Source organism: Falco naumanni, chromosome 3 (genome assembly GCF_017639655.2).
Source record: "Falco naumanni isolate bFalNau1 chromosome 3, bFalNau1.pat, whole genome shotgun sequence".
Lineage (NCBI taxonomy): Eukaryota > Metazoa > Chordata > Aves > Falconiformes > Falconidae > Falco > Falco naumanni.
In genome coordinates, this window is record NC_054056.1 from 11,530,673 (window position 1) to 11,558,529 (window position 27,857).

General features: G+C 51.6%; 1 protein-coding gene across 2 annotated transcripts in view; it reads right to left on the bottom strand.

Moving 5' to 3' along the window:
- The window catches only part of IGSF21 (immunoglobin superfamily member 21), a 42,157-nt gene that overhangs the window by 10,401 nt on the left and 3,899 nt on the right, over nt 1-27,857 (bottom strand). For both annotated transcript variants that reach the window (XM_040588992.1, XM_040588991.1), the window contains exons 2-3: nt 9,593-9,705; nt 1,153-1,274 (exon numbers count right to left, since the gene is read on the bottom strand). In XM_040588992.1, the coding sequence (XP_040444926.1) occupies nt 1,153-1,274; nt 9,593-9,705 (235 nt within the window). The remainder of the gene's footprint in view (nt 1-1,152; nt 1,275-9,592; nt 9,706-27,857) is intronic.

Below are 27,857 nucleotides of genomic sequence, written 5' to 3' on the forward strand. Positions count from 1 at the left end.
TGAGCAGCCTCTAATTCTGGCCCAAGCAACCCCTGAGTAAGCCCTGAGACCTCTCTGAGCAACCTCTGAGCATCCCTTAAATCCCTGAGCATTTCCTGATCATCTTCCTGATCATCCCGAGCACCTCCTGCGCAACCTCTGAGCATCTCCTGACCCTTTGGAGCATCCTCCTGAACATCCCAAACAACTCCTGGGCATCCTCTGAGCATCTTCTGAGCGTCCCCTGAGCATCTCCTCTCCAGCTCTGCTTTCCTGCTTTTCTCCACTCTATATTCACGTTTATTCCCATGCAGCCCACCTAACACCTTTGCTCTTTCTTATAATAAAACAATAGCTCTGAGTGTAGCAGAAAAAAACAACAAAAAAACCTCCAGAAATTCAAATTTCCAAGAATTAGAAAGAATTTGGCACTCGCATACATGCTCATGCAATGGGACAAGCCCTTTCCAATCCATCCACGGACACTTGCAGGTGCAAAGCATCACATCACCTCGAGGAAACAACTGCATTTCCCCCACCGTACACAGAATTTTTATTATCCCATGCTGGGAAAAACGAGCTTTGAAATCCGATTAGCAAATTCTAATTTAAAAAGGGAACAAATAAAAAAAAAATTGCAAAAATAAATACTTCACCTCAGCTTTTTTTGCTTTGAATTAAGTCTCCCCGTGACTTTTTTTTTTTTTTTTCCAGGCTCCAGTTTTGTTTTTATAACACTGGCAATAAAGCAAGTGTGTAATTAGTAATAAAGCTGACACTCCTGCAAGTGATTTCGCACTTGGAAGAAAAGCAAAGACAAGCTTCCATGCTGCCTCTTTTATATATATATATATATAATTTTTTTTTTTCTTTTGGTTTGTTTTCCCAAGTCTGGTGTTTCTCTGCCCGTTTTCACCACTGGAAATCTCCACCAATGTCACCTTTTCCCCTGGGACAAGCAGGACTCTGGGGACAGACCTGGGCTATTTGGTGACGATAATTTCTTCGCAATGTGATGAATCCCTGCCGACTGCCTAAGGCGAGACGTCGAGTACTGCCCTAATACCCTCAACTACCCCAACATGGGGAAAAAATTCCTAAAAATCAGAAATTCCTAAAAATTGGCATTAAAAAGCAGCCGGCATCCAAAGGAGGCGACACAGGGTGACTTACCGCACAGTGGACTGGTAGACCAGATCCTCCCGCTTCCGATAATTTTCCATGTGTGAGAAATTGGTGGAGAACATGGCATCGAAGGTGAAGATCTTCTGCTTGATGGTCCCACCATCGGTGACCTGCCAAAAAACCAAAAAAACCAACTCCAACTCATCTATGAGATGCTCACGGTCACCCTTGCAAACATGGGAGCAGCTCTGCACCCACTTTTTAAAGTTCTAAATTATTTTTAATTTTACTATCTTTATTTTTACACTTTTTTTATTAATGTATTTTAAAATATTAATATACTGTAACTTTAAAAATAGTTTTAATAGTTTCATTAAGAGCCAACAAATATTATTTCATTATTATGACCCTGCTGAGACTAAAACCTGCGTGGTTATCGCATCACCAACCCCTCTCTCCAGCCACTCACCAGGGTTGTAATTTTTAAGTGGAAAAAGGTTCTTTTTAGGAGCAGGGAAGGCTCGTTTCTTCCCTGTGTCCCTCAGCGCCTTCAGATTTATCTCCCCCTCTTGTGAGGTGCAAAGTTTAATACAAAACCAAGGAGGCAAAGGCAGAGGGCAGCGACGCAGAGGGGAGAGGCGCATTTTGGGGCTAAACCACCTCAGATTGATCCATTAGTGGGTTAGAATAGTCATTTAAAAAAAAAAAAAAACCACAGGTGCAGGAAAAAAGGGATTTGGGGGATTAACTCCCCCAAACCCAGCATCTCCCAGGGAGAAGCCCCCCTCTCCCAACCCAGCGCTTCTCTCCCCACTTGGGCAAAATCCAACTTTGATTCCAGATTTTCTCTTTCTCCCCCTTTTTTTTTATGGCAAAAAGGCCGGGGGCGGGGGGCAGGAAAAAAGCTGACACTAAAACCACCTCTTCAGATTTATTTGCCGAGGCTGAGGCTTTTATTGCAAAGAAAATACACGCTGGCACGGATGCGGGATAAAGAATTGCAAGACGAATTATCGTAGTTGTAAATCTCTGGCCTTGGGAACGATGGGAAGTTTTCAAGGACGCGCCTGATTTTTCCCAACTTTTATTTACACGCTGGGGTGGGTTTGGGGAGAAGCCTCCAAGCTGCTCCCGGATCGAGAAGCAATTTGTGGATCATCTCAAAGAGTTTTCCAGGGATTATTTTGGGGATGCAACAGAGCCAGCTGCTGCACGGAGGGATGCTCTGGGGAAGGGGAGCGGTGGAGGTGATGCCCCATGGACCAAGCCACAGTTCCCCGGCACATCTGGACAGCTGTGGGCAACGCCAGGAAACACTGAGCCAGATCCAAGGATGGGAGTGCAAAAATGCAGCTCCAAGCATCGCTCCTGCCACTGCTCACCCCCCAGGACCCCCTGCATCCCCCCAGGGATGCACAGCAAGGGAAGATGCCCCAGCCCTGTCGCATCCTCAGGGGATTACAGGCAGTTAATAGGCTCCTATGAAAAGGCACATAAAAAATAGTCTCTTCCCAGGGATTAGACCTACTTTTAGCCTTTTATCTGTGCCCTGGGGTCGATTTTTTTGGAGAGGAGCTACATATAAAATTGCAGGTGAACCCACGGGGGGGTGTGTGGGGGAGCAGCCAAGCCTAACGGTTCTTGCTGGGGAAAAAAAAAAAAGGACGAGAATTCAGCAGCAGCCGACGGTGACTGCCCCAGATTGTGCCCACCCTGAGGAGTGGGAGGAGAAGGGGCACGGGGAGCAGAAAAGGCACGTTTAAGCAGCGTGAGGCTGCCTGCTGCATTATTTATAAACCCCAGTAAAAATCTTATTTCTAACACAAACCCGGCGATTCCCACAGCGCAGGGATACTTTAACCCCCGGCTCCTTCCCACCCCCACAGGGGCAGCCCCCTCCTGCCTCTCCCCCCGATGCACTTCAGCTGGCTGGCGACCTGCTGCCCCCAGATAACGCTGGCACCATTCGTGTCGCCGCAGCCTCTCGCCGGGATGCTCGGTGGGCTGCACAAGCACTGGGGAGCGATGCACAGGAGGGCGAGGGGGTGGCGGGGAGGGGCTCTGGAGGGTGAGGAGGAGGACTCCACAGCACCCTGGGGAGCAGGGCCGGGCTCTGCTCCAGCCACCTGCACCCACTCCTGCCCTGGGACTGAACGCAGCCCCTTCGCCGAGCAAATGCAACGAGCACTTGCCATGGCAAGAGGGAAAATACCCTGAAGGGGCTGCAAGGGGCGACTGCAGCGCTGCAAGGGGTGACTGCAATGCTTAGTGTGCTGCAAGGGGCAACTGCAGTGCTGCAAGGGTGACCGCAACGCTTAGCGTGCTGTAAGGGGTGACTGCAACGCTGCAAGGGGTGACTGCAATGCTTAGTGTGCTGCAAGGGGCAACTGCAGTGCTGCAAGGGGTGACCGCAACACTTAGCGTGCTGTAAGGGGCGACTGCAGTGCTGCAAGGGGTGACTGCAATGCTTAGTGTGCTGCAAGGGGCAACTGCAACGCTGCAAGGGGTGAATGCAATGCTTAGCGTGCTGCAAGGGGCAACTGCAGTGCTGCAAGGGTGACCGCAATGCTTAGCGTGCCGTAAGGGGCGACTGCAATGCTGCAAGGGGTGACTGCAACAGGCAACTGCAACGCTTAGTGCGCTGTAAGGGCGACTGGGCGACTGCAACACTTAGTGTGCTGCAAGGGGCGACTGCAACGCTGCAAGGGGCGACCGCTACGCTTAGTGTGCTGCAAGGGGCAACTGCAATGCTGCAAGGGGTGGCTGCAACGCTCAGTGTGCTTCAGTGGGCAGCACCAGCGTGTGCAGCATCCCCTGGCTGCACCCAAGCCCATGTCACAGCCATGGAGAGAAACGCATCATGTTAGAAAACCCCTTTTTTAGATTTTTTTCTGATTCCCCCCCAACCCGCTTGAGCACCTGCATTTAGCTTGGCTGGTTGAAATCCCTCCTCCTGCCCTGCCCTGGCTGGAGCACTCAGTCCCACCTTGCTCAGAGCCACCCCAAACGCTGCCACTGGCAAATCTGCTTTCCAAAAAATACAAAGCAGTTCATATATCTGCCCAAACCCAGATGCTTTGGATCCCAGAATGAGGATCACAACCTGACTCCATCCCCCAAAGGGCAGCACCCACGCCGACACCCCCCTCTCCAGCATCGCTAAACCATGTGCACGAGCAAATCAATATTGCACGAGGGTCGTGCAATTTTGGGAGGCGCAGCCCGAGCTCCCCACCGCCGCGCCGGAGCGATGCCCTCTCTCAGCGGTAATAGAGAGCTCAATAAACTCTGCTGATGCTTGTGACCTTCTCTCCCTGCCTGAGCATGAGGAATTAAGAGAGTTCCCCATACTGACATTTAAATTATCATCTCCGAGGCGCAGAGACGACCCAGCCGGCGCGTAGATGAATGGCACAAGTCAGACCTCGCACAGCCACCGGCCCGAGATCTCTCCATCAGCAGCTTTGCTCAGATTTTAGAGACTTTCTCCCCAGCTGTAAAACTTCAGTTTTTTCCCTAAAGGGAAACAGGTTTATAAATTGGAGGCACAATCCCCCGTAAATTGGCTTGGTTTGAAAATTTGGAGGGGGGATGCAAATTTCTGGGAGATGTTGTGCAGGAGCGAGAGGTGATAAGCAGCATCCCGGTGCCTGCAGCCTGGCTGCTCCCGAGCATCCCCGACCCAGCACCCCCAAACCTGCCAAGGCTCCGGGCTCTTCTAGCAGCACCGGATGGTGCAGGAAGGGCTGGCAACAGCCTCAGTGTGCCGGGTGCCCTTCGCTTGGCTCCTCCACCCCATCTTCCCCCTCCCCTGGAGCCAATGCTGCTCTGAGCAGTGACTTTATCACTGTCACCAGCAACATTTCCCACTCGGAGCCACCGCGGGAGACGCCGGCCGGAGCTGTAACGTCTCATTTCCCCTAATGGGCAGTGGCAGAGGAAGCCCCTGCGGGGACTGCACTTTGTCACCATCGATCAGGCGGCTCCAAGTGGCACTGCCGACATCTGTAAAGCATCAGCCCCCACTTGCTGTGGCCGCGGGTTTTGGAGGCCCCCTGGCCTTCGCCAGGAGGGGACCAGCCCGATGAGCTCCTCCGTGGAGCAAAATGCTTTGCAATCCCCATGCACCGAGTCGGGGAGCTTAAAAACCAGGAGCTGTTGCATGAAGGATGGGGAGAACGGCTTGCAGGGGGGATTGGGGGACCTGCAGGGTCCTGGGGTGCATCCCCTCACCTGCAAAGGCCACGTTAATGCGTGCTATGGAGCTAAGTGCTCATGCATGGGTGCTACGGAAAGTGATGCTTGTGCACTGTGGGTGCTACAATGAGCAATGTGCACCATGGGTACCATGGAGAGAAACACCTGTGTATGATGGGTGCTACGGAGAGCAATGTCTGTGCACCATGGGTGCTATGGAGAGCAATGCCCACGCACCATGGGTGCTCAGAGAGCCATGCCCATGCATCATGGGTGCTACGGAGAGCAATGCCCACACACCATGGGTGCTACGGAGAGCAATGCCCATGCACCACGGGTGCTATGGAGAGCAATGTCCGTACACCATGGGTATTACGGAGAGCAATGTCTGTGTATCATGGGTGCTACGGAGAGTAATGCCCACGGACCATGGGTGCTCAGAGAGCCATGCCCACCCATCATGGGTGCTACGGAGAGCCATGCCCACGCACCATGGGTGCTCAGAGAGCCATGCCCACCCATCATGGGTGCTACGGAGAGCCATGCCCATGCACCATGGGTGCTCAGAGAGCCATGCCCACCCATCATGGGTGCTATGGAGAGCCATGCCCACACACCATAGGTGCTCAGAGAGCCATGCCCACGCATCATGGGTGCTATGGAGAGCAATGCCAACGCACCATGGCTGCTACAGACAGCAATGCCCAAGCAAGGGCACTGCAGACAGCAACACCAGCCGCAGTTCTGAGTTATTTTCCTTCTTCCTAATTAGACTGAGCACCAAACTCTAATTAATTGAGGCAGAGTGACTGCCCCCAGACCCGAGGGCTCCCCTCCACCCCCAGCTCTCACTGCCATACATCCCCAGGCCAAGCCCCCCGCCCCCACCCGGCAGTGGGACGGCAAGCGTGGGAGCACGGCTCTCCACCAGGGAACCACGCTCGACCCTTGCCTGCCACCAAAAATTTGCAAAACACTTTTTTGCAATTACCACCACCTCGCCCGAGCCCCCGGCTGTGTGTACAGGCTGGCTGCTGCCGGCTGCCTGCTTCCCCTGCGCTGCCAGATGTCTGTACAGAGCCAGAACAGACACTCAGAGGATTTTCCCTCGCTCTCTCGCTCCTGTATTATGATTTCTTTTTTTTTTTTAGAGCTCTGCACTGCTGCAAAAAGTAATTTTCTCCCTCCCCATCCTTTGCCGCGGCGTGGCAGTGACCATACTAATCAGGTCTTGAGCACGACCCCCAAGACGCCTGCGATGGGAGGCAGCTAACAGCCTGACAGCTCCGAGGCTTCCCGGACTCATTACAAGCTCGTTTGCAAGGATGCCACCACCCTTGTCTCCTGCAAGGGTTTTCAGGCCCTTGACTAAGGCACAAGAGGTTCAGACCCATGTCTGCACATGTTCTCAGGCAAATCACACCTTCTGGAGATGAATTTAGCGTGGAGGGGGGTGGCTGAATATTAATTAACACCTCTGCAGATGGTAGGTGTTGCTGTTTACACCGTGAAAAAGCCCCTTTGCTCATCCCGGGTCTCCTTGAGTCTTCTGCATTTCAAGTGACCTGGAGTGGCGGCTCATGCCCAAGGGGTTTTCTGGCCTGAGAAAAAGGTTGTCCCTTGCTGTCACCCCCGCTCGCCGGCCCAGGGGCTCCAGGGGAATTGCTGGAGAGGGGTTCTGGGGGTGCTGGTTTGCAGCACGGTGCTGCTCCGCAGGGTTTTACCCACCTTACCCGTGGTAAGGAGCCCCTCCGTGCCTCACAGCCTTCAGCTGCGTTGGCTGTGCACCCTCCCCGTCGGTTAATGCATGCACCCCGATGTGCTGGGCATGCACCCCAGGGCTTTTGCGTGCTCCTGATGGGTTATGCACACCCCCCAACCGTTTGTGCACGCATCCTGATGGGTTCTGCACGCCCCAGACGAGTTACACACGCATCCCAACGGGTTACGCATACACCCTGATGGGTTATGCACACACCCTGATGCGCTACGCATGCATCCTGATGGGTTATACATACTCCTGAGGAGTTATGCACTCATCCTGGGGGTTAATGCGTGCACCCCCGTGGGTTAGGCACGCTCCCAGCAGGTTATGCACGCACTTTGATAGGTTATACACGCACCCTGATGAGTTATGCACCCACCCCACGGGTTATGCACGCTCCTGACGGGTTGTGCCCACACTTTGATGAATTATGCATGCTCCTGTTGAGTTAACACAAGCACCCCACAGGTTATGTGCCCACTCTGCACCCTGATGGGTTATGGCTGCACCCCAAGGGCTATGGATGCATCCCATGCCCAACACCAAACTGCTGCCGTCAAGTTTGCTGCTGCACTCCCTCTCTTTTGCCTTCCTCCCCTCCATGCAACCTGATGTGCATCCCTGGAGCAGCTCTGCACCTTCAAACTCAATGGGCTGACTCTGCTCCCCGTAAAATAAACCAAGGGAAACCGGTGCCTCAGCAGGTCCCGACACCACCCCGCTCCGTTGCTCCAGCACCACGCACAAAGACGCCGTTAGGATGATTTACAAATGGTATAAATATAACTCTGCAGCCCCAGCATCTCCACCCTGGCTTGGCCGAGACCATCCATCACCTCCTGCATGGGGAAGCTGTGACTGGCACTTTGGGCAGCTGCAAAACTCCCTGTGTGAGACAAGAAAGGGGGGGGGGGGGGGGAAAGGCAAAAACCCCCTAAAATCAGGAGGGAATTTGGGAAATCCTGAGATGCTCTATGAAAACACCAACTTTCCGAATGCGGAAAGCTCCCTGGGGAAGGAGAAAGAGGAGAGGGAGTAAAAAACCTGGAAGAAAGGGGGATTTGCGGTGAGAAAAAGAAAAGCTGGGTTATTTTTTCCCCTCCTGCTCTCTCTGTGCTTTCTCAGAGCGTAATTTGCTCGGCCGCCCCGGCGCGTCATCCTCTCGCCGAGGGCTCCAGCATCCCTCTGCGCAGGAGGGATTATGCAAATCCAGCCCCAGCTTGCAAGAAAGTGGGTTAATCCAATATTACCGAGTGGAAAAGGGAAGGAAAAACCTGGTGGAGACGGCAGCACCAGCAGAAGGAGCACCAGGCAAAAAACCTCCTCGCCAAAATAAGGGGGAGACAAAGACAATTGCAAGCTGTAATTCAGGGTTCAGGACAGTGTTTGGTTTATATTTTCATATTTCCCTGCTTGTATCACTTACGCACGTAAACACAGGTATTTATAGCAAACAATGGCCAGGACTCGATGGAAATACTCCTGCGCACGCACCACGCTCCGGCAACTGAATATACATCAGTCCAGAGAGCACCTTTTCCTATTTATACACCTGCCTGGATGCAAGGAAGAGCTTTAAGGCAGAGATGCTCCTTGTTTAGGGAGCAGAGAGATGACAGTAAAACCATGAAAAAAATACCCTCTGGTGAAGGGCAGCCGTTTCATCCCACGCCACCAGCCCAGCTAGCTTGCTCTTCGCCTCCTCCGCAAGCAAACGTGCAAGCAAAGAGCCGAGTTTTTCTCATCCTGGAAAAGTTCAAGCTGTCTCCGATCAGACCACCATGGGGGTTTTATTTTTGTTTGGCAGCTTATCCTGAAATTCCTCAGAAAAAACCAAACCCACTGCTCTGGACCATTATAGCTGAGGCTGGATCCAGGCTTGGTGCAGATGGGAGTGATACTGGTAGGGGGGAAAAGCTACAGCCTCCAATGCCCCCCTCCCCAAATAAAACCAGATGCTCTAAGTCCAGATCAGCATCCTACATCTGTGAGTGTTTTGGGGACAGGGATGGGAAGGGGCAAGTTTTTTTGGGGAGGCTTGAAGAGCCCAGCACTGCTCCCAAGCCCCAAAACCCCTCAATTTCACATCATTTCTCATGTTGCACGAAAACCACCCTCTTTTTTACATCGTTTCACACTCAACACGCAAATTCTCTTTGCACAGCGGTGGGTGCCTGCCCCTGGCTCCCTAAACCCAACTAGCACCAACCCTGGGTGCAAAGCCCCCAGCACCAAACTGAGCCTGCCAACCCCAAATCCACCCAGAAAAGGTAACAGAACACCTGGAAAAAGCCTCCTGGAGCCCTCCGGATGACTGCAAAACCATTTTACATCATTCCCCACCCAGGTTTTTCAAAGGCCAGCCTGCCAGCCTGCTCCACCGCATCGATATTCCCGTCAGCGAGAGCGCCGTCTGCCTTTCTCTCCACCATCCAGCCTTGACCTTCTGTTGTACAGGAGCAAAGCAGGCGGGTGGCTTCGTGTCCCCGTCCCCAAGGGCAGGGAAGAGGCACCGGCACCGCTTACCCGGTACCAGACGATCTCCCGCATCTTCCCATCTGTCTTGAAGTTGCATTTCAGAGTGACGGCATCTCCCACCACCACGGGTGGCAGCGGCTCGATGCTGACCGTCAGGTAGGCTGGAAAAGTTAAATAAAAAGGAGAAAAAAAAAGAGATGTGAGCTGCTGGGTAAGAATGGTGCAGGGGGTTAAAACACTGTTCTCCTATAGTTTTACAGGATTAATAATACTCTGCCATGGGGAGCAAACGCTGGCTGCAATCCACGTAGGGGTAACACATGGGCAAGCCCATCACTGTGGCATCTTGCCCCCTTGCAGCGATGGATTTTGCCTGCTCCCAACGCACCAGCAAGGTACGAACTGGAGAAAATCCTTCCTGACCTAATTTACCAGCTTATGGCACCAAACTGCAAGGACTGACGGTTTCGCTGCTTCTCTCCCCCCAGCTTTGCAAAAACTGCCCATGTTGGCCCCAAATACATCCTGGGCGGCCAGATTTCGAGGCTCGTCTTGGTCCATGCACAAAGCTCTGAGCCCCCCAGCCCCCCTCTCCTGCCTGCAAGCTCAAGCCCATCCTTCCTATGAAAATATTGGCTTCCACTTCCCCTCCACCATCATCGCTCCACACCGGTTCCCTCCCCATCGCAGACCAAGGTCCTCTACCCCGCGCTTGCTTTAAAACCCTCTTAAATGACTTACTCCTTACGGGAACGGGTCCAACAGATTCATCAGAGGATGTGCAAAGCCCAACCTGTGGTTTTACAGCCCAGCTCTGGCCGACAGCCTGCCCCCTCCCCATCTCCCCCAGAGCTGGATGCAGGATCTGTCCTTGCAGCAGAGGGAAAATCAGAGCCTGGGTGGCTCCGTCTGGCCGTTTTCTCCCTGTTTCCCCTCAATTTGCTGCAAAGCTATTGCAGGAGCACAGAGCAGCCGGGGTCGGGAGGGCAGGCAATTGCATTTCTATTTTATTTTCCTCTATTTCCTCTGCTGCTCGAAGATGCCAGATTGACAGCCTGCCAGATCCCAGCCTTTCTTTAGCACCATCGCCCAGACCGCACCCATTCCACACCGTCTGCAACCAAGGAACCCCAAAACAGCCCTTAACCCACTGCAGAAATCCATATTATTATTACTTTTTTTAATTACTGCTTGCATCAGGTGGAACAGCAACATAGGAAAAGCTCAGAGCACCTGGAAAACGGCAGCAGGTTTGGAAATGGGGCTGCAGGAACCGAGGCTCCTTTGCAGAAGACGCCCCAAAAGAGGGGAAGGTGACTTTACACAACCCACCGCCAGCAATACGAGGCTTGCATCACTTGTAAAACAAGTTGCCGGTGTTTTGGCAATAAATCTCAGCCACGACCTGTGGGAGAGCACGCTGCACGCCCACGTGCCTACTGCAACAGCAAGGCAGCGTGGCCCAGCATATTGAACACGGGGTTCTAAAAGTGAAGAAGCCCTCTTTGTGCTGCTTTTTGGGGGGGCTGCAACAGCAGGTTTGCTGCTGCAACCGGCTGGATTCAAGGAAATTTGGAAAAAGGGGATTTTTTTGGGGTGGTGGTGAGTACTGGAGAGTGCTTTGCATCATTACACAGCATGCACACAGGGAACAGCAGCACCGAGCGGGGATGGGGAGTAAATTAAAGGCTGTTTTCAGCCCTGAAAAAGTGCACAGCAAGATGGATTTTAATATTGCACCTCTGCAACCCCAGCCTGACACCTTCCTCCTTGCTCACAGCAATCCAAATCCTCGCCAGCAGCTACCACCCTCATTCGGGACCAGCTTCTTTCCAGCCTCTCTCCTTGGCTGGACAGGGTTTATTTTAGCAAGCTAAAGTGGGGATTAATTCCTGGTGGCTGCCGACGCAGCAAGCGGTCCCCTCAAACGGGGGGCTTTGCAGATATGGAGAGGCTGCGGTGGGCGAGGGGAGTGAGAGGAGGAGTGGGAGGGATGCGGGGAAGGTCAGGTGAGGTCTCGCAGCGGGTGCCCCAATTCCCCCGCTTCGCTTTTGACATTTCCAAAAGCGAGATGAGCAACAGGCATGAAAGCAAAGGGAGGGGGACGAGCAAACAGTTTGCAGCACAATGGCATCTGCCCAAAGGAAATCCAGGATGGATTCATGCCGGGGATGAAGCTCCCATGTGTGCAGAGAAGCTCTGCCTCTTCATCAACCAGCGCTGGGAGCCTCTGGGCGAGATTACATCTCCCTCCTGCCCCTGGCGCAGATCAGCGGGGCGATTAAATAAAGCTGGCGGCAGAAGCGATGGGCGACAAAGAGAGAGTTAAGATTGCATTTTCCCTCGTGCCTGCAATTTACCGAGATACAGGAGTACCCAGCTCTTAACTGCAGCATCTCCAGATGGTTCCCCATCCCTCTTCCTGTGGCTTTGTCCTTCAGACCCTGTGCACAGCAGTGGGGAGCCAGGAGCATCCCCACCCCCATCCAGCCAGGATTTGGTGGTGTTTAGACCGTCTTCTGATGGTTGGTGGCTTTTTAAAGTAAAAAATTGCCAAGCTTGGGGTGGTCCCAGCCACCAACCTCCACTCACGTGCAGCAGCTGCATTGGCCCAAGCGTTTATCCAAGCAAATCCCCCACACACATCCCCAACCTGCACCTTCTAGATGGCTCAAAAAAATAATCAAAATGGGCTTTTTTTTTGCTCTGCTCCCTCCGCATGCTGCAAATCCATTTTGAGATGGCAATGGGGCTGCAGCCCACCAGCTCCCACCGCTCCACCAAGCAATGCAGGCTCGGCTGTGCTGGGAGGACACTGGTCCTTACCAATACCAGAGTGTAACCACAGGATGCTCCTGAGCTTCTCCTGAGCAGATCCTGCACGGCAAAGCCGATGCTCTGGAGCTCCAGGATTTATTGCACCAGTGCTGTGGGGGACAGGGATGGGACAGGGGGCTGATGATGGAGCCCCAGCAATGCCTGGAAATGGATGGAAGGTGGAAATTCACCCAGTTGAAGAGCCACAGCTGCCCAAATGCTGAGCAAAACCATCCCAGAAGATGGGAAAAGAAGGAAGGAAAGAGCATGAGCAGGAGAGCAGAGAGAAACAGATGCGCAGTCCCCAGAAGAGCCAGCCCCCCAAATGCTAAGGATGTGCGTAGGGGCGGGGGAAAAGCAGGGAAAATAAAGCCAGGTGCCAAAAAATAAAGCAGGAATCCAGATGGAGCTGTCCAAAACCTGCTGTTTTGCTGTGGTTGTGTGAATCTCATCCCCCATCCCCCCCTGCCTTTTGCTTTCCGACAGTGGAGGATTGCAAAGTGTCACCACTCCTCAAAATCCCCAGTTTGGTCCTTTTTCTGGATTTTTATGGGTAGAAGAAACCAGCGGTTACAGGTACTGCTGAATTTTAAAGGCTATTTAAATGGGGCTGAGCATCAGATTTGCACCTCCAAAGGAGGAGCCCAATCCAACATCTCCATCATCCTCTGCATTATCAGCATCCCAAAGGCAGCTCCGAAACCCGAGGCTCCTCTCCTTCCCCTTTGCTCTTTTTAAATAAGACATATTTCATAGAAAAAGCTGTGCCGGGCCACCCTCTGATTAGATTCTGACCTATGGAAATTCAGCCCTCTGATTAGATCGCATCCCTGGGGAAAAAAGAGTATTTTTGCTAGTGAGCAGTGGGAACTCTTGCGACATCCAGTTTAAGAGAAAAAGAGAAAAAAAAAAAAAAAAAAAAGAAGGGGGGGAGGGGAGGGGGGAAGGGAGAGATAAATGAAATGTCCTTTTAAATCAGGAGTGACACATTAATAAAAGGAGCACATTGTAACATGCTCACTGCTTTCAATTACAAAATAGCTGCGAGGGAGGAGGCAGGTTTCGCCCCGGCCGTGGAAGCAGAGGGCACAGCCAGGGGCTTCCACCAAGGTGCTGGCAGAAAGCCCCGTCCCTGCCCCACGGGAGCATCCTGCTGGGGATTTGTGCAGGTGAGAGCAGCTCAGCACCCCACAGAAAGCTCTCTTGGGATGCAGCACACGCGGCTGAACCCCCCAAACAGGCTGAGGTTCCCTGTGTCCTGTTGAGCAGGAGCGAGAGAGCGGCTGGGTGGGTGGCTGGCAGTCACCCAAGGGCAACCCACCACAGCACCCCTGGGTGCCTTTGAAAACTTCGGAGAGATGGAGCTTTTTAGCATATCCCAGCACTGCAAAGCGACCCTTCCGCATCTTCCCCATGTGCCTGATACTTTCTAACCTCCATCTAAATAAGTATTCATTTATTAATAACCAACCAGAGCTCCTTTTCCTGATTTCTCACCTCCCAAATTGCCAACTCAAACCAACGATGGGCTTTACCCCTTCGGGACATGTCCTCGAGGTTCAACCCGTCCCCATCCTTGCGCTTGGGGATGATCATTTGGAGCAGCAACGGCATTCCCAGGGACCAGAGAGGAGCGATGCCTCGGGATGGACCCGGGGACAGGACACGTGGGGATGCAGCTGCCCCATCTGCCCCCGCTGTGGCCCCCCCCCCCCCTTCAGGTGCTGACACGTCCCCTTCAGTGGAGGTGACAGGGAGAGATAATATTAACACATCATCATTTTAATCAGCCTGTGATTAGTGGGGCTCATACATAATTCACATCAATTTCTCCACCACTTTCCAGCACTCGCTTTTCCGAGCCAGGGCCAGGACGGTAATTCAGGGTGCAAACACAAGGAGGGGGGTGGGGGAAAAGGGACCAGGACCCCCCTAATCGGCACAGGGCTGATTTTCATCCTTTTCCAGGATTTAAGGCATTTGCTGCTCCAAGAGGCATTTTGCCCCTTGCAAAAGAGCCAGCTGGGATGCTACAGCATTGCAAAACACCCCCCGAAAAAGCAGGGAGTGATCCTGCTCCCCATTAGCCACCTGAGGAAGATGCTGGCCAACCCGAGGGAAGATCCCCAGCACGCAAAGGTTCGCAGCCATGCACGAAGCCCCAGGGACAGGGATGTCACCCGCCGCACGCCAGGGCTGAGGACCATTAAACAAACGCGCTTTGACTTGCAGCACTTTGCAACATCTTGTTCATTAAAGATTAAACGCCAGCAGTTGCTCCTGTTCCTGTGAGCACAGCAAATACCTTCTCCCTCCCTCTCCGGCTCTGGCAATGCCTTATTTATGATATTCCAGGACGATTTACAATTATAATGTGGTGCTACCTCTCCTCGCTAACCCAAGAGGGCTGCAAGGGGCAAGAACCGGTGAAGGATTCACATCTGTCCCAACCTGGCATGGCCAAATTTTGCTGAATCTTGAGCTTTTCCTCCTAGAGAGCTGCTGCATGGATTATTATCTTTTTTTTTCCAAATGCAGGAATAAGTGTTTTAATACAGGTTCAACCACAGCAAGTGGAATGGGATGTGACAGATGGACTCAGCATCGCGCTTCCAAAAGAGACAGTCATGTCGTGAAGGAAAAAAATGGGCTGGGGGAGCCCATTTGTATTTTTAAAAGCATGAACTGCTTGAGTTTTCCTTGCATTTTCAGCTTTTCCTTCAAGAAAACCAAAAGCCGAATGGCAGCAGGGTTGAGCATCCCCAAACCCACCACTGTCCCCCCCAAACTGCGCTGGCTTTTGCAAAACGGGGCTGTTCCATGAAATAAAACCACAAAACCCGGCATCACCCATCGCGAGGAAGAGCCCTGCTGGCGGAGAGCAAATTGTATTAATACTGTGTAAATAGGATATTAACAGGCCGACCAAACAATTAAGAGCCGGTAATTAAAATTCATCTTCCTTCACACCACGGTGTATTAAAGTACAAACATTTAATTAGATGCCTCTTACCTCATCCATTTGCATAAGTGGGAGGAAACACTTTGCAGCTGTACCTGTAATTACTCTTTATGGGGGTTGCTGGACCAAACCAGTCCCTAAATCTATACGTACTGCAGCACCAGGAAGATGCATAGAATATACAGGGACTATATATAGAATATTCTTGGGTCCATTTTTCTCTAACTGAACAGGATGCAATAGGCACACCGCACCTGACAGATCCCATGGATGTATCTTGTGTCTTGTTAGCTCTTTGTAATGTAAATCAATAATTTTAATCAATACATCGACTGAGGGTGGCCGGTTTGGCCTTTTGACCCCTTTTAAATCAAGATTAACTGAGAAAAGCACTTCACTGGGGCTGCTGGGGACAGGCAGCCCCTGAGGGGACTGCTTCAGTTAGGATTTCACGATCAAAATGTGTCAGAGCTACAAAACTGGTCAAATTTTATCACCGTGCCCCAATCCAAAGCTTTTTTATAATGCAAATGTATAACGCAAAACCCAGACCCCAACGATTTCAATGCTGGTGCCAAAATCCAGTTGAGACGGGACTTCTGAGCACTGCCCACAGCTTTCCTTTTTTTTCTTAAATCCTAGCTTTCTCCTAGAAAAAAATACCCTAGTCAAAAAGAAATTTTTGATTTTGTGTCCTGCCAACATACCCAACACCACTTGTGTGCTGCCGTTAGCATCACCCAGAGCATCTTCGGCTCTGAGCAATCACGGAAGGGCTTCCCAAAGAGTGATGTCAATATACCTTAAGAAAAATCAATTGTTAGACCAGTTTTGTCCTCATTATGAACACTGCAGTCATTTTTACATTCTTAAGGGCAGACAGTGGCTCTTATCTACCAACACCTATAGCTAAGCCCTGGTATGGTGCAGTAACACCGTAGGCTGCAGAGAAATGAAGAGCGAGGCTCAAAATGGATCATGCTGGGCTAAAAACATGTTCCAAATACTTCGACCCGGTGGGGTTTTCAGGTGCATCAGCATGGAAAAACCTCGGTACGGTAAACGCCCTCAGACACAGAAAGGGAGAGTTTGGGACACTTCATGCATGCAAATGCAATGGGTGGTTGGGGCTGTGGGAGCCTTGGGATGCTGCAGTGCCTCCTTCTCCCTCCCCAATGCCCATCTCCTGCCTCTTCTCCATCTCCTCCTTCCCACATTTCCACTTTTCTTGACTCCTGTTTCCCTTCTACCCGCTACTCCAGCGCCAGCTCTATCTGTCGCCAACCGCCAGCTAATAAAATAGCTGTAAACACTGGTTTTTTACAAACTCATTGCCACCTTCGGTGCGTGTCTCCCGACAAACAAATCCGTGGCAGATAGAGCCATCCGTATCAGTGACGCAGCTGGGGCAGGGACCGAAACAAAACCCGCTTTAACATCTTCATTGTGCCTTTCCTAAGCGAAGGCTCATCGGCGAGGCTGTTCCAGCTCACCGGAGCACAAGATGAGAAAGGCCATTTCTAGCCTGGCTTCTTTGACTCGCCACACCAAGTTAGTGCTTGTACTACATCTCCGTCAAGGCGTCTGCCTGAAATCCTCGGGAAATCAGTCGTTCCAGTAAAAAGATGGAAGTTTTGAGGCAAAATGGCCAGAGCGTTCGGCTGGAGCAAGCCCGTGCTCTGCTACAAACGTGCTGGATGACCTTGGATGCATCATTGGGATGCTCAATGGATCCCTCAACCTAAAAATCAGGCAATTTCCCAGAGCAAACCTCAGGGATGCAATGCTGGCAGCATAAACCTTCGGGGAGATCCTGAAGTCGTGAAGCCAAGGTCCCCACCCCCAGAGACAAAGCCAAGCCAAACCCACCGGCTACAGAGCAGGAGATGGGGGAGAAGCACCGATTTGGGGGTGAATGCAGAGAAGAGAAGGGAAGCAACAGGCACCGGAAAACTGGGACCAGTAGGATTTTGGGGGTACCTTACTGGGAAGAATGGGAAGTATCTTCCATTTGGATAATATTTCAACACCCACAAGGCTGAAGACCGAGGTGACCCCTAGGTGAGCATCTCTCGACACACACACACATGAAGAAAGACCAGAGACCCAACCAAAACCAACCGCCACTTGGGAACCCCCCCACACCCAACCCCACCCCTCCCTAAATCAACCCCCCAAAAGAGCAGTCAACATGAAGAAGAGGGGTCCCACCACCCCACGCAGATTATCAGCAGGGCTGCGCTTGCTGCATTGATAACTCTTCGTGATATATTGTATTTTATTAGCTGCTACCAGACCCGCCCTGCACAGGCTGAGAAGCCGTGTACATAAATTATAGATTGAATATTTATCTCCCGCCGCTGCGCAGACGTGAAGTATGTTTAGCAGCATTTACTCTAGTGCAGTAAAGTTTTATTTATAATTTCTCCCCCCTCCTCTGCTGCCAGCGTGCTCAGCGCATCACCGTAAAGCCAACAGCTTACAACGCGCACCTCCGTCTCCTAACGATGCTGGGGGGGGAAGGAGTATATTTTACTACCACATCTTCACCCTACTGATATTGCCATTAAAATATAATGCTTTAGCACAGCGCTGAAGCGTCCGGCTCTGGTTTATAGCTGCTAAAATTGGCGGCCATGACCTGCGATGGGTCGTTGGGTTTGGTTTTTTTGGAAGGGGAGGATGTTTGTCATCATTACGTTGCTCATTGATCTCGTTCCCTTATCCCCATTTCCAGGTTATTTAAGGATTTGGCCATGCCGGGTGCTTTTCTGGGTTTTCAGAGTGTTAAATGATGTCTCATCGCAGGAGAGGAGGGAAACAGAGTCCGGCGGAGCCAAATTCTCTCAAAACCCCAATGGCACTACTCATTCAGAGCAATGGCTTTGCTAGCACCTCTTGGCCTCTCCCCAGCTGCGCAAGCAGCTGCCAGGGCCAAAATGAAGCCCAAAACGCGCCTGGGTCAACCTGGGCCTCAGATGTCCCATTTCTTCAATGGAGATCATGCTCTTCATTTGCATGTATGCATATATATGTAAATAGGGGCTCACTGCCTGCAGCACAGCCTGTCTTTTATGCTGTTTGAAAAGCCCTGCACCAGCTATTTAAGGCAGAGTCCTCTAAAGCAATTGCACCCCAATTGTATTCCCATGCCATGAGCTGAAACCAGCAGATTTTGGTGAAACGAGGCACAACAGGTGGGAGAAGCTACCCAGCCCCGTCCACGCTGCATTGCACCAGCTCCACATATGCACCCCTCCCCTCGTGCCCCAAATTTCCCCTTCCCCAATTAAGCAAACACGGTTCCTGAAGGATTTCTTGCTCTCCTGCAGATTTCCCCCATGGCAGCCGGATTTTCCTTCAAGCTTTCCACCCAAAACTGCTGCCACCCCCCAACTACTGAGCAATAACTCCCTCCTGCGTGCCACTTCTGCTAATAACTCCCAGGAGAGATTTGCTTTCTCCTTTTCCTAGTAGTGCCTCCTTGCAGTTCCCAATTAACCTCAAGACCTGCTAAAAAACCCCAATTCTTTTACATTTTACCCCGTTATCACTTTACCAGCTCTCCACCATGCTGCACTGCGGACGGCTCCTCCAAGAGCAGTAATTGCATCTAATTCCGTGGAGACTTGCAGTGGGGTCTGGTCTTTCCCCAGCAAATCCTGAGCTCACGGGACAAGGAATTTTCCTACAATCCCACTTTTGCAGAGCAGGAGCAATTGCCGATCACCAAATTCAATGCAATGCCTCCGGAATGGTGCAGTATCCCCCCACAACCCTTGCAACAGAGCACGACACCTTCCTGCTGCCTGGGCACGACCTGGGTTAATGCTTAGGGCCTGGATGCCCAGGTGCCCTGCGACCTCAGCAGCTGCCCCACGCCTTGTGCGTGCTGAAAATTCACACCCTCCTCTGCTTTTCCAGCAGTTTTAATCAAGCAGCATCATGGCGAGTGTGGTGGGATCTGCTAATCTCCACTGGCTGCACAGCAGAACTCTCCCCACCCAGACGCAGGGTTTAATCCGGAATTAAGTGCGGCAAGCGAAGGAGATACCGTATCATAATCCTGCGCTGCAAAGGATTGGAAACAGTTTTTTTCTCCACACCAGCAAACGCCCAGACCCCCTTTTACCAGCAACAGGCTCAGCTTTCCATCCTGACATTCCTCATCAGCCGGATCCCTTCTGGCATCCCTCCCCATGCTGGCTGCAGGGAGATGCAACATCTGGATGCTGCCCCCGAGCACTGGGGAATATGGAAAACCTCACCTGGGATCAAGGGTCCTGTCTCCAGCCAGCGCTGAAAGCACTGCCGAGCAAAAACCATCCCAGAGACGCAACTCAGGAGTAAAAAAGCGAATTACTGGTACCCAGCCTGGTTTGTTAGAGCCCCAAAGTGAAGCTGATGGGTTGGATACAGATGTGAAACCTAAGAAAAAAAGATGCTGAGCCGCCGGCAGAGCCCGATCTGCTTCTTGGGCCAGCTGGGGAGGGACCTGCTGGCACCAGCCGATGGTTTTGCCGCTGCTTCACCCTCCGTCGGGGTGAGGATTACAGCACTGGCGGCTAATTATTTGAAACCACGGTTTGTGGCGTTAATCTAGGATGGAGCATAATCCCAGCCAGGGCTAATTAGTGGAGCTGAAAGTAGCAGGGAGCTGCCTGAAGGATGCCTTTTGGAGCGAGTCCCACTCCCTGCCTCAGTTTCCCCACTCAGAAGGGGGAAAGCAAAACCCTTTACAAACCCATCTGAGATGTAGTAAAAATCCCACCCCAGAGTCCCAGCAAGGGGTTATTAGAGATGCTGCTCCTCCAGAAAATCAGTGCAGTTTTAAATGTCCCCCTCTGAAAGCCCACAATCTACCCCAAACCTTCTCTTCTCCCCGCTTAGCGTGACATATGCAGGCTGGGGGTGGGCAAAAAGGGGAAAAATCATTAATTTCACTGAAGAGCAAATACAAGGATTTGGGTGTAGGTGCCGCCATTGGGTTTCCCATCAAGAGTCCCAGAGAGGCACCAGCGGGGTTTTGCCATGCCAAGGTGGCCCAGGAGAAGTAGGTGACCGTGACCCAGATGATGAATTTGCTTATTTATTTCTCTATTTGCAGGAAATCCAATTATCCCATATTTTGGATTGGTGACAAATGAGGCAGCCATCGATTCTCCCCCTCCCTCCCCGGGTGTCTGCCATGAGCAATCTCTGCCCGCACCATTGATTCCTGTGCTGTGTAACTGGAAAGGGATTATTATTATTATTAATATTTTAATTTTTTTTCCATTTTCCTTCTGAACAACTTCTCCAAAGGCACAGCCTCAGGCAGAGAAAGGGGGAAAATAAAGCCCCGTGTTGGGCAGAAGTCCCAAGTGCTACAAAATCCACTTTTTTTTTTTCTTTTTTTTTTTTTCTTTTCAATTTAGAGCACGATGTGCAGCTTTTTACCCCAAAAACAACGTCTGGGGAGCCTGGGGCAGCCAGATCAGCACCGCCGGTAGCTGGGTTGGGTGCTAAAGGGCAGTTAAAGCCACGCTGCTCCTTCACCCACCACTGGTGTGCCACCCCAGGCAGCTGGTGTCTTCTACTGGTGGGGTATGGGAGGGAGGGAGGGAGGGACAGAGAGGGAGGGAAGGATGGAGGGATGAAGGGAAGGAGGAATAGAGGGAAGGATGGAGGGAGAGATGGAGGGATGAAGGGAAGGAGGAATAGAGGGAAGGATGGAGGGAGAGATGGAGGGAAGGAGGAATAGAGGGAAGGATGGAGGGAGAGATGGAGGGATGAAGGGAAGGAGGAATAGAGGGAAGGACGGAGGGAGAGATGGAGGGATGGAGGGAAGGAGGAATAGAGGGAAGGACGGAGGGAGAGATGGAGGGATGGAGGGAAGGAGGAATAGAGGGAAGGATGGCGGGATGGAGGGACAGGCAGGCAGCTGGGCTGACAGGACAGACACTTGCACACCCTGCATTACACCAGACACAACCTACTGGGATTTCCAGCTCTGGGCTGTGGCACTGGCCCGGAGAAGCCTCTCCCAGGCACCGATTTGGCCAAGGCAAAGGGCAGCTGCATCCCAACCCCATCCTCATCCCCTGCCACAGACTTTTTGCCCTTTCCCTCGGTACCTCTCCCTTGTTTCAGTCCCCCCTCCACTGTCTTTTCCCCTCCAACCCCACTCCCCCGCCCCCCCCGTACAGAGCAGGATTGCTAATTTGAAGCTACCCTCTTCTCCCCGATTTACGCTCCGTGATTAATAATCCCTTTGCTCTCCCAGTAATGCCACGCTGCTAATAAGATTAAAAAATATCTTCCTCTTACAGCACCGATTCATAACACTGATTTACCGTTACTTCTTCGCTCTCACGGAGAGGATGCACATGGCTGTTACCTTAATCCCTATCCATCTCCGCACCGTTGAGAAATAACTGCTAATTAATACCTTTCTGTCTCCTCACCACTTCCAGATATGCTCAGCTATCAATATTTGTCTGGCTTTTTCCCACTGATCTCGAAGGCTGATAGGGCAAACTTGCAGCCCTGCTCGCTACTTCACCTGTACAGAGGGAATGTTGGCATTTTTGGGGTGTTTCCCCCCCAGACGGTGATATCTCAGAGGCCCTCCCCTCCCCAGGTTTGCTCGCCCTGTGATGCAGCAAAGCCAAAAAACAGAGGGAGGCTTTTCTGAGCATCTTCTCCTTGGGATGTGCTCAGCTCCATCCATGACTCAAACACCTCCATGGGGTGACATCTCCCCATGACTTCGCATCCACCCCTATTCCTGCATCCATCGGCTATTTCTGCAGCATGACTTCACCCCCCCCAAGCCCGTTTGGATACGGAGCACCCTTAGATAAACCAAACAGCCACATTTTTCACCCTGTTGCATATTTTCCTCCTCTGCCGGGAGACCCTGGACCAGCCCTACAGCCAACCCAAGCAGTCAGATGCTTTGGGAACAACAGCGACGGCAGCAAGAGCTTGGGAGGGAGGGAAAAAAAAGCCCAACACAGCCTCTGATCTGATGAATGTGGCAGGGGAGGCTGATGCTCTGCTTTTAATAAAACATAACGAAGCATAGGATCATAAAATATTTCCTTTAATTCAGTGCTCCCGTGAGGGTGGGTAATAGAGGCTGGGTAATGCGGTAGGCTTTCCTCGCGGCTCGCTGAGGGGGAGAGCACTCTGGGGTTGTTAAACAGCCCATTTGCAAGCCTGTAAGTGCTCTCCCTCCTGTTCCCATCCCATTTTGGGGGGGTAGAGAGACGGGGGGCTGTGCACTCCCCCATAGAGCCAAAGCACATCCCTCCCGCTGCGTGTGTTGGGGGGTCCCTCGCTCCCAGAGCCGCATCGTTTTGTCCTGCCAGGATGGGCTCTCCGGGGTGGAAAAAGGTCAAAAAGCAAATCAAGGAAGGATGTTCAACTCATCCTCAGGGAGTCCACGGGCTTCTGAGCCCGTGCGTGTTGCATATATAAAAACTTATATATATACATCTCTGAGGCAGCGTGGCGTAAGTGATTAACATTCCTGTGCTAAAAATCTCTCTGCATCTGCTTTGTCCTACACCCGGCACTAAATATAACCATTCAATATGCTCTCTCCCTTCACCAGAGAGATAACATTGTTTAAATAAGCCCTTTCCATTTTAAAAAGCCGGGTTGTTTTCCTGTGGCGGGGAGCTTTTAGCAGATTAGGAGACAGAGGAGGGTGGTCCATGCAAACAACACAGAGGCACAAGCATCCCTAACATCCAAGTCCCAAATCTTGCCCCCTCCAAATCATTTCCCACCATGAAATCACCGGGATATATTTTCCTGCTAAAAAAAAAAAAAAAAAAAAAAGAAAAAAAGAAAAAATTAAAGACACATTTCTAGGAGCAGAAGGGTTTAATTTGGAAACTGGGCTTGCCTGCGTTTCCTCGAGCATCACTCCGCTCCCACGCCGCTGCTATAATTACAGTGGTGTAAATTCACTCTCTGTCAGGAGGAAACCCAACTATCTCCAGCCAGTTTGCATACATCAACTGCTTGCAAAGAACTTCCTTAGAGAAGGAAAAAAAAAAAAAAAAAAAAAAAAAGAAAAAAGCCATAATAACACAACGAGACACAAATATAGCTTAAAAAGAGCCACCTCAGCCAGCACTAATGGAAAATATCTCATCAGCAAGTTGCAAGGGGAGGATGGCGCAAATGGAGACCAAACGCTGGAGGTTTGTCTCCATGAACGATGGTCTGTCTGGAGGCTGAACCAGCAGTGCTCCTACCCAGCCTTGCTCCTGGTGCTGATACATCTTTTGCCTCCTTTCTGGAGCAATATCTACTTGTTATATGGTGCTTCTCCAGCAGCACCTCAAGCTAGTGAACCCACATGGAAAAAACGCCCCTCCCCAGCAGCCTGCTGTATATATTTTGGGGTGCTGGGCAAGGCGAAGTTGCCCAGATCCTCCCACCCCGCTCTGAATCACCACGTCCTTCTGCAATACAAATTGGGAGGTATATCTTTAGGAAAAAAAAAAAACCAACGAGAAACCCAGCCAAATTCAGCCACCGCCTCCTAGGATGTTCTCAGTGCTGCTAAGGGGGCACGGGGGTGGGATGGCAAAGTCTGTGCATGTGATTTCCCTCTGCTGACAGCTCGTGCAAAAGCTAAATCTGCAGGGAACGGGGTTTTTCTGGGCTTAGAAACATGAGAAAGATGCTTGATGGAGCAGAAAAAGTATCTCAGATGGCAGTATGTCAAAGGACTGCCCAAATTCAGGCTGGAAATCCTCCTAAGCACAACCTAGAGCCAAGCTTTGAAACCCACTCTACAGAGGTGCAAAGCTGAGATGGAAATCTAAATCACTTCACCATCAAAATCCCCTCCCAGACCATTTCTGACCAAACAGGTTTTGTTTTTTTTTTGCAGGACAGATGCAGCCAACAGCCGACTTGTGATGAAGAAGGTGCTCATCTCTGCAAGAGGGCTCACCAGGGTACAGGGAGCTCAGCTTGCCCACATCCCCCCCACCTCAAAATTGGGGTGATTGTGATGCTTTTGGTGGTATCTTCTGGGCTTGAGCCTTTTTCACCCTCTCCTGCTGTAATGGTCCATCTCAGACCCCCCGCAAGGAGCCAGCGGCTCCCAAAGCCATTGCTTGGCACCCATGACGATGACAACCACCAGCCAAAACTGTCCCTTTCATCACCTTCCTCTTTTCAAGTATTATCAGCACCAAGAGCAAAACACACCTTGGGGACCAGCTGGTGTCCTCCCCAGCATGAGAACCATCAAAAGCAACATTCCTACCAGCAAATCCAGGGTTATCCACGAAACCGATCCCCCCAAAAAGCATTTCCATGGATGGCAGTCCACCTAGAAGCGATCCCAAGCGCCACCCACCACATCCCCCTGCATCCCACCCATCACTTTGCTCCCTTTGGGGAGAACCAGACCTCCATCGCGGAGCATCTCTGCATCGTTCCAGCCCATCCCCGTCGCTGCAGATCCCTTTGCAGAACAAGAAAGGTTCAACAAATAAGTATAAATACACGTGCAAAGCGGGCGCATCCCAACGGAGGCTTCTCCAGATCCTGTTTTCCATGCCCTGGCCAGATAGGATGCAGCATCAGGATTTCTCTACAAGCACAGGGAGGCGGAGCGGGGCTGGAATAACCGCCTGCTAATCCCCTTCACCCTCCCCTCTGAAGTATATTGTTGAAGGCATTATATAAATGGGAAATTATACAGAGGTTTGGGCAGGAGACGAACTAAATCCCTGCCACCCCCTGCTCTGTTTTGCAATGTCCCCAAGACACCCAGTCTTTCAGCCAAGAAGGATTTTGCAGGTGGAGATGCGCTCCTGGCACCAGAAGAGACGAAATGTGTGGTCTGGAGGCTGGGAAGGGCTCGGCGATGCCACGTTTCCACCTCCCGCAGCCCCCTTCCACTGGGCTGTAACACTCCTCTGCTGGGAAACGGGGATTTTCCTGATGCTCCCCAAACCTCGTTGGAGGTCCCTGGCAGGCAGGATTGCTTTGGACTCAGCCCAGTGCCGGAAAAAAAACCTCCTTCCCTGCTTCAAACCTCCCTCACCAGGGCTGGTAGGACCCTATTAATAATAGTTTTGCTTCTAGCTAATAATGAGCACTAATTGCATTTCAAAGGACCGGCTCCAGCACTGGCTTCTGCCACAAACGCCCGCATACCCCAGGTGATAACCCTGCAAGACCACAGGGATGCAGTAAGGCAGGTCACCCCGAAAGGGCTCGAGGTCACCCCACCAGACCAGCACATTGGGAGGGCTCTGACCAGTGTTTAGGGGGGGATGAACCCCGTTTCTCAGCCAGCCGAGAGGAGAAACGAGCAGGGCACACGCCTTCCCCAGTCCAAATGGCTTTGCACACCCTAAAACCCTAATTTCATATAACAAATCCACAGAGGGAACCACAGCAGTGGGTTATTGTGCCTGCACTTTGCTATGAGCCCGCCTGCCCTTGGCACTCGTGGTGAATCCAGTCCCAAAAGCGTTGAAAACAAGCCCGTGATTGACAGTTTATTTTAGGAAGGAGAGGGGAAAAGTGGGAAGGAGATAATGCCAGGGAGAGATAATGTGAGCGCCAGTCATTAGTTAAAAACAAGCCCATCAGTACTCCAAGTGCCTTGGTAGAAAGCAAACAAAAGGGCAAAGAGAGCAGCTTGGCAAGGGAACAAAACCAGCCACATCAGCTGCATCCTCCCCGCTCGGCTCTTCCCAGAGGGATTTATCAGCCGGGAAGTTTGCAAGGCAAGAGCTGCATCTCCTGCCTCCGAAAAATAGGGATGTGGGGGCTCCTTCCCTTGCTTTTCTTCTTTGCCAACGTCTGAGCAAAGAGACTGACTTGGCGTCACTGAAATCAAGGTTTTCTCTTAGAAGGCAGGGAAAAAACCCCCACGGTAGCGAGGAAATCCCATCACCCTCATCCTCCCTGCCCAGGGTCCCAGGCAGGTCCCGGCCATCTCCATCCTTGCCAGGGTGAGGTTTCAGCTCCATCCCCACCTCCCTGGAAGGCTTTTCCCTCAGCAAGTGCTGCAGGAGCCTTAGCATGATCCTTGCCCCGTCTCAGCTTAATTCCCAAGCCATTAGCACATCTGGATTAAATAAAACCTGCTCTTATCCCGACATCGCAGAGAGCTTTTCATCAGCAAATCTTAAAGCACTTGGCGAAAGGAGCAAGGCGAGAGCCGGTCCAGCATTCCCAGTGAAGGATTTTCTGACAGAAAAAGACCATTTGTGTAACAACCACCAGGAAGAAAAGGGCAGGTGGGGCACGTGAAGACCTGAAACATCTCCATGGGAAGGGGAGAACACGGTTAACACCATGTCCGGATGCTCCATAAAAAAAAAACATCCATGCAGGAGCCCAGCTGCGCTTCCACGTTGCTCCAGCCTGGATGCAACGCCAGGATAGACCTCACCTGGAAGGGCTTGGAGCCACCAGAGAAGCCACGGGGCATATATGAGGGCTGTGACGTATTTAACGTGTTGCATATAGTGCATTGCATTTAGCACGCTGCACGTAGCACCTTGCACGTAGCATGTAGCACCTTGCATTTAGCACATAGCTTATAGACCGTAGCACCTTGCATTTAGCATGTAGCATGCTGCACATCGCATTTAGCATATAGCACATCACATAAAGCATTTAGCAGGGGCTGCTTAGCACCAAACCCAGGACCTGCAACACAATTCCTTATTTCAGGACCAACATCCTCAACCCAAACCCTACAGCATCCCTAAGCTGGTTTTTTTTTTTGGGGGGAGGGGGCAATACCAAGGGATACTCATTGCAGCAAGGGAATTTTGGGAGGTAAATACCCCAAAACTGTGCTCCAACACACGCCCCAGAGCTTCAGAAATGCTCAGTGGCAGCCAGGGCTCAGTCACAATTTAACAGATGAGGGTTTCCACAGAGGAATGAAGCCCGGAGTATCTCTGCACCACAGAGATGCTTATTAGCTTGGAAAGGTACAAGGCGAGGGGAAGAGTCTTGCCCCTGTTAAAGCCTTTTTTTAAGAACTCTGGATTCAAACTGGCAGCTCTAAACTGCTACAAGATGCAGCTGGTGGGAAGAGAAAAATTGGGCTAATTGGGGAAGGGCAATTAGCATGGTCAGGAGGATTTCCAGCAGGGGCTTCAGCCGCCTGCGTGGCCTGGATTTACCCGGAGAGCAAAGCACAGGCTTCATGGAAACGCAGAATTCACGGAAATGCAGAATACATGGAAATGCGAGATTTGCCAGGGAAATGCATGAGTAGAAAAGGACGGAGGGAGCATGGGCTGGCTTTTCAGGCCACTGCCATGCATTTGCAGGTGAGTTAAAGCAGGTTTTTGCTCCCACGTGGCACAGAGGATGCTCCTCCTTTCCCCTCACCCCCCCAGCACACAAACTCCCACCAAACTCCTCTTTTCTTTAAATGAGCTCAGCAGAGACGCGAGCAGGTGGCTCCCATCACCCTGGTAAAAGCCACACGCCATTATTTTCCCACGGAAAGGAAAAAAAGGAGCTTTTCCAGGCTTACAAGGA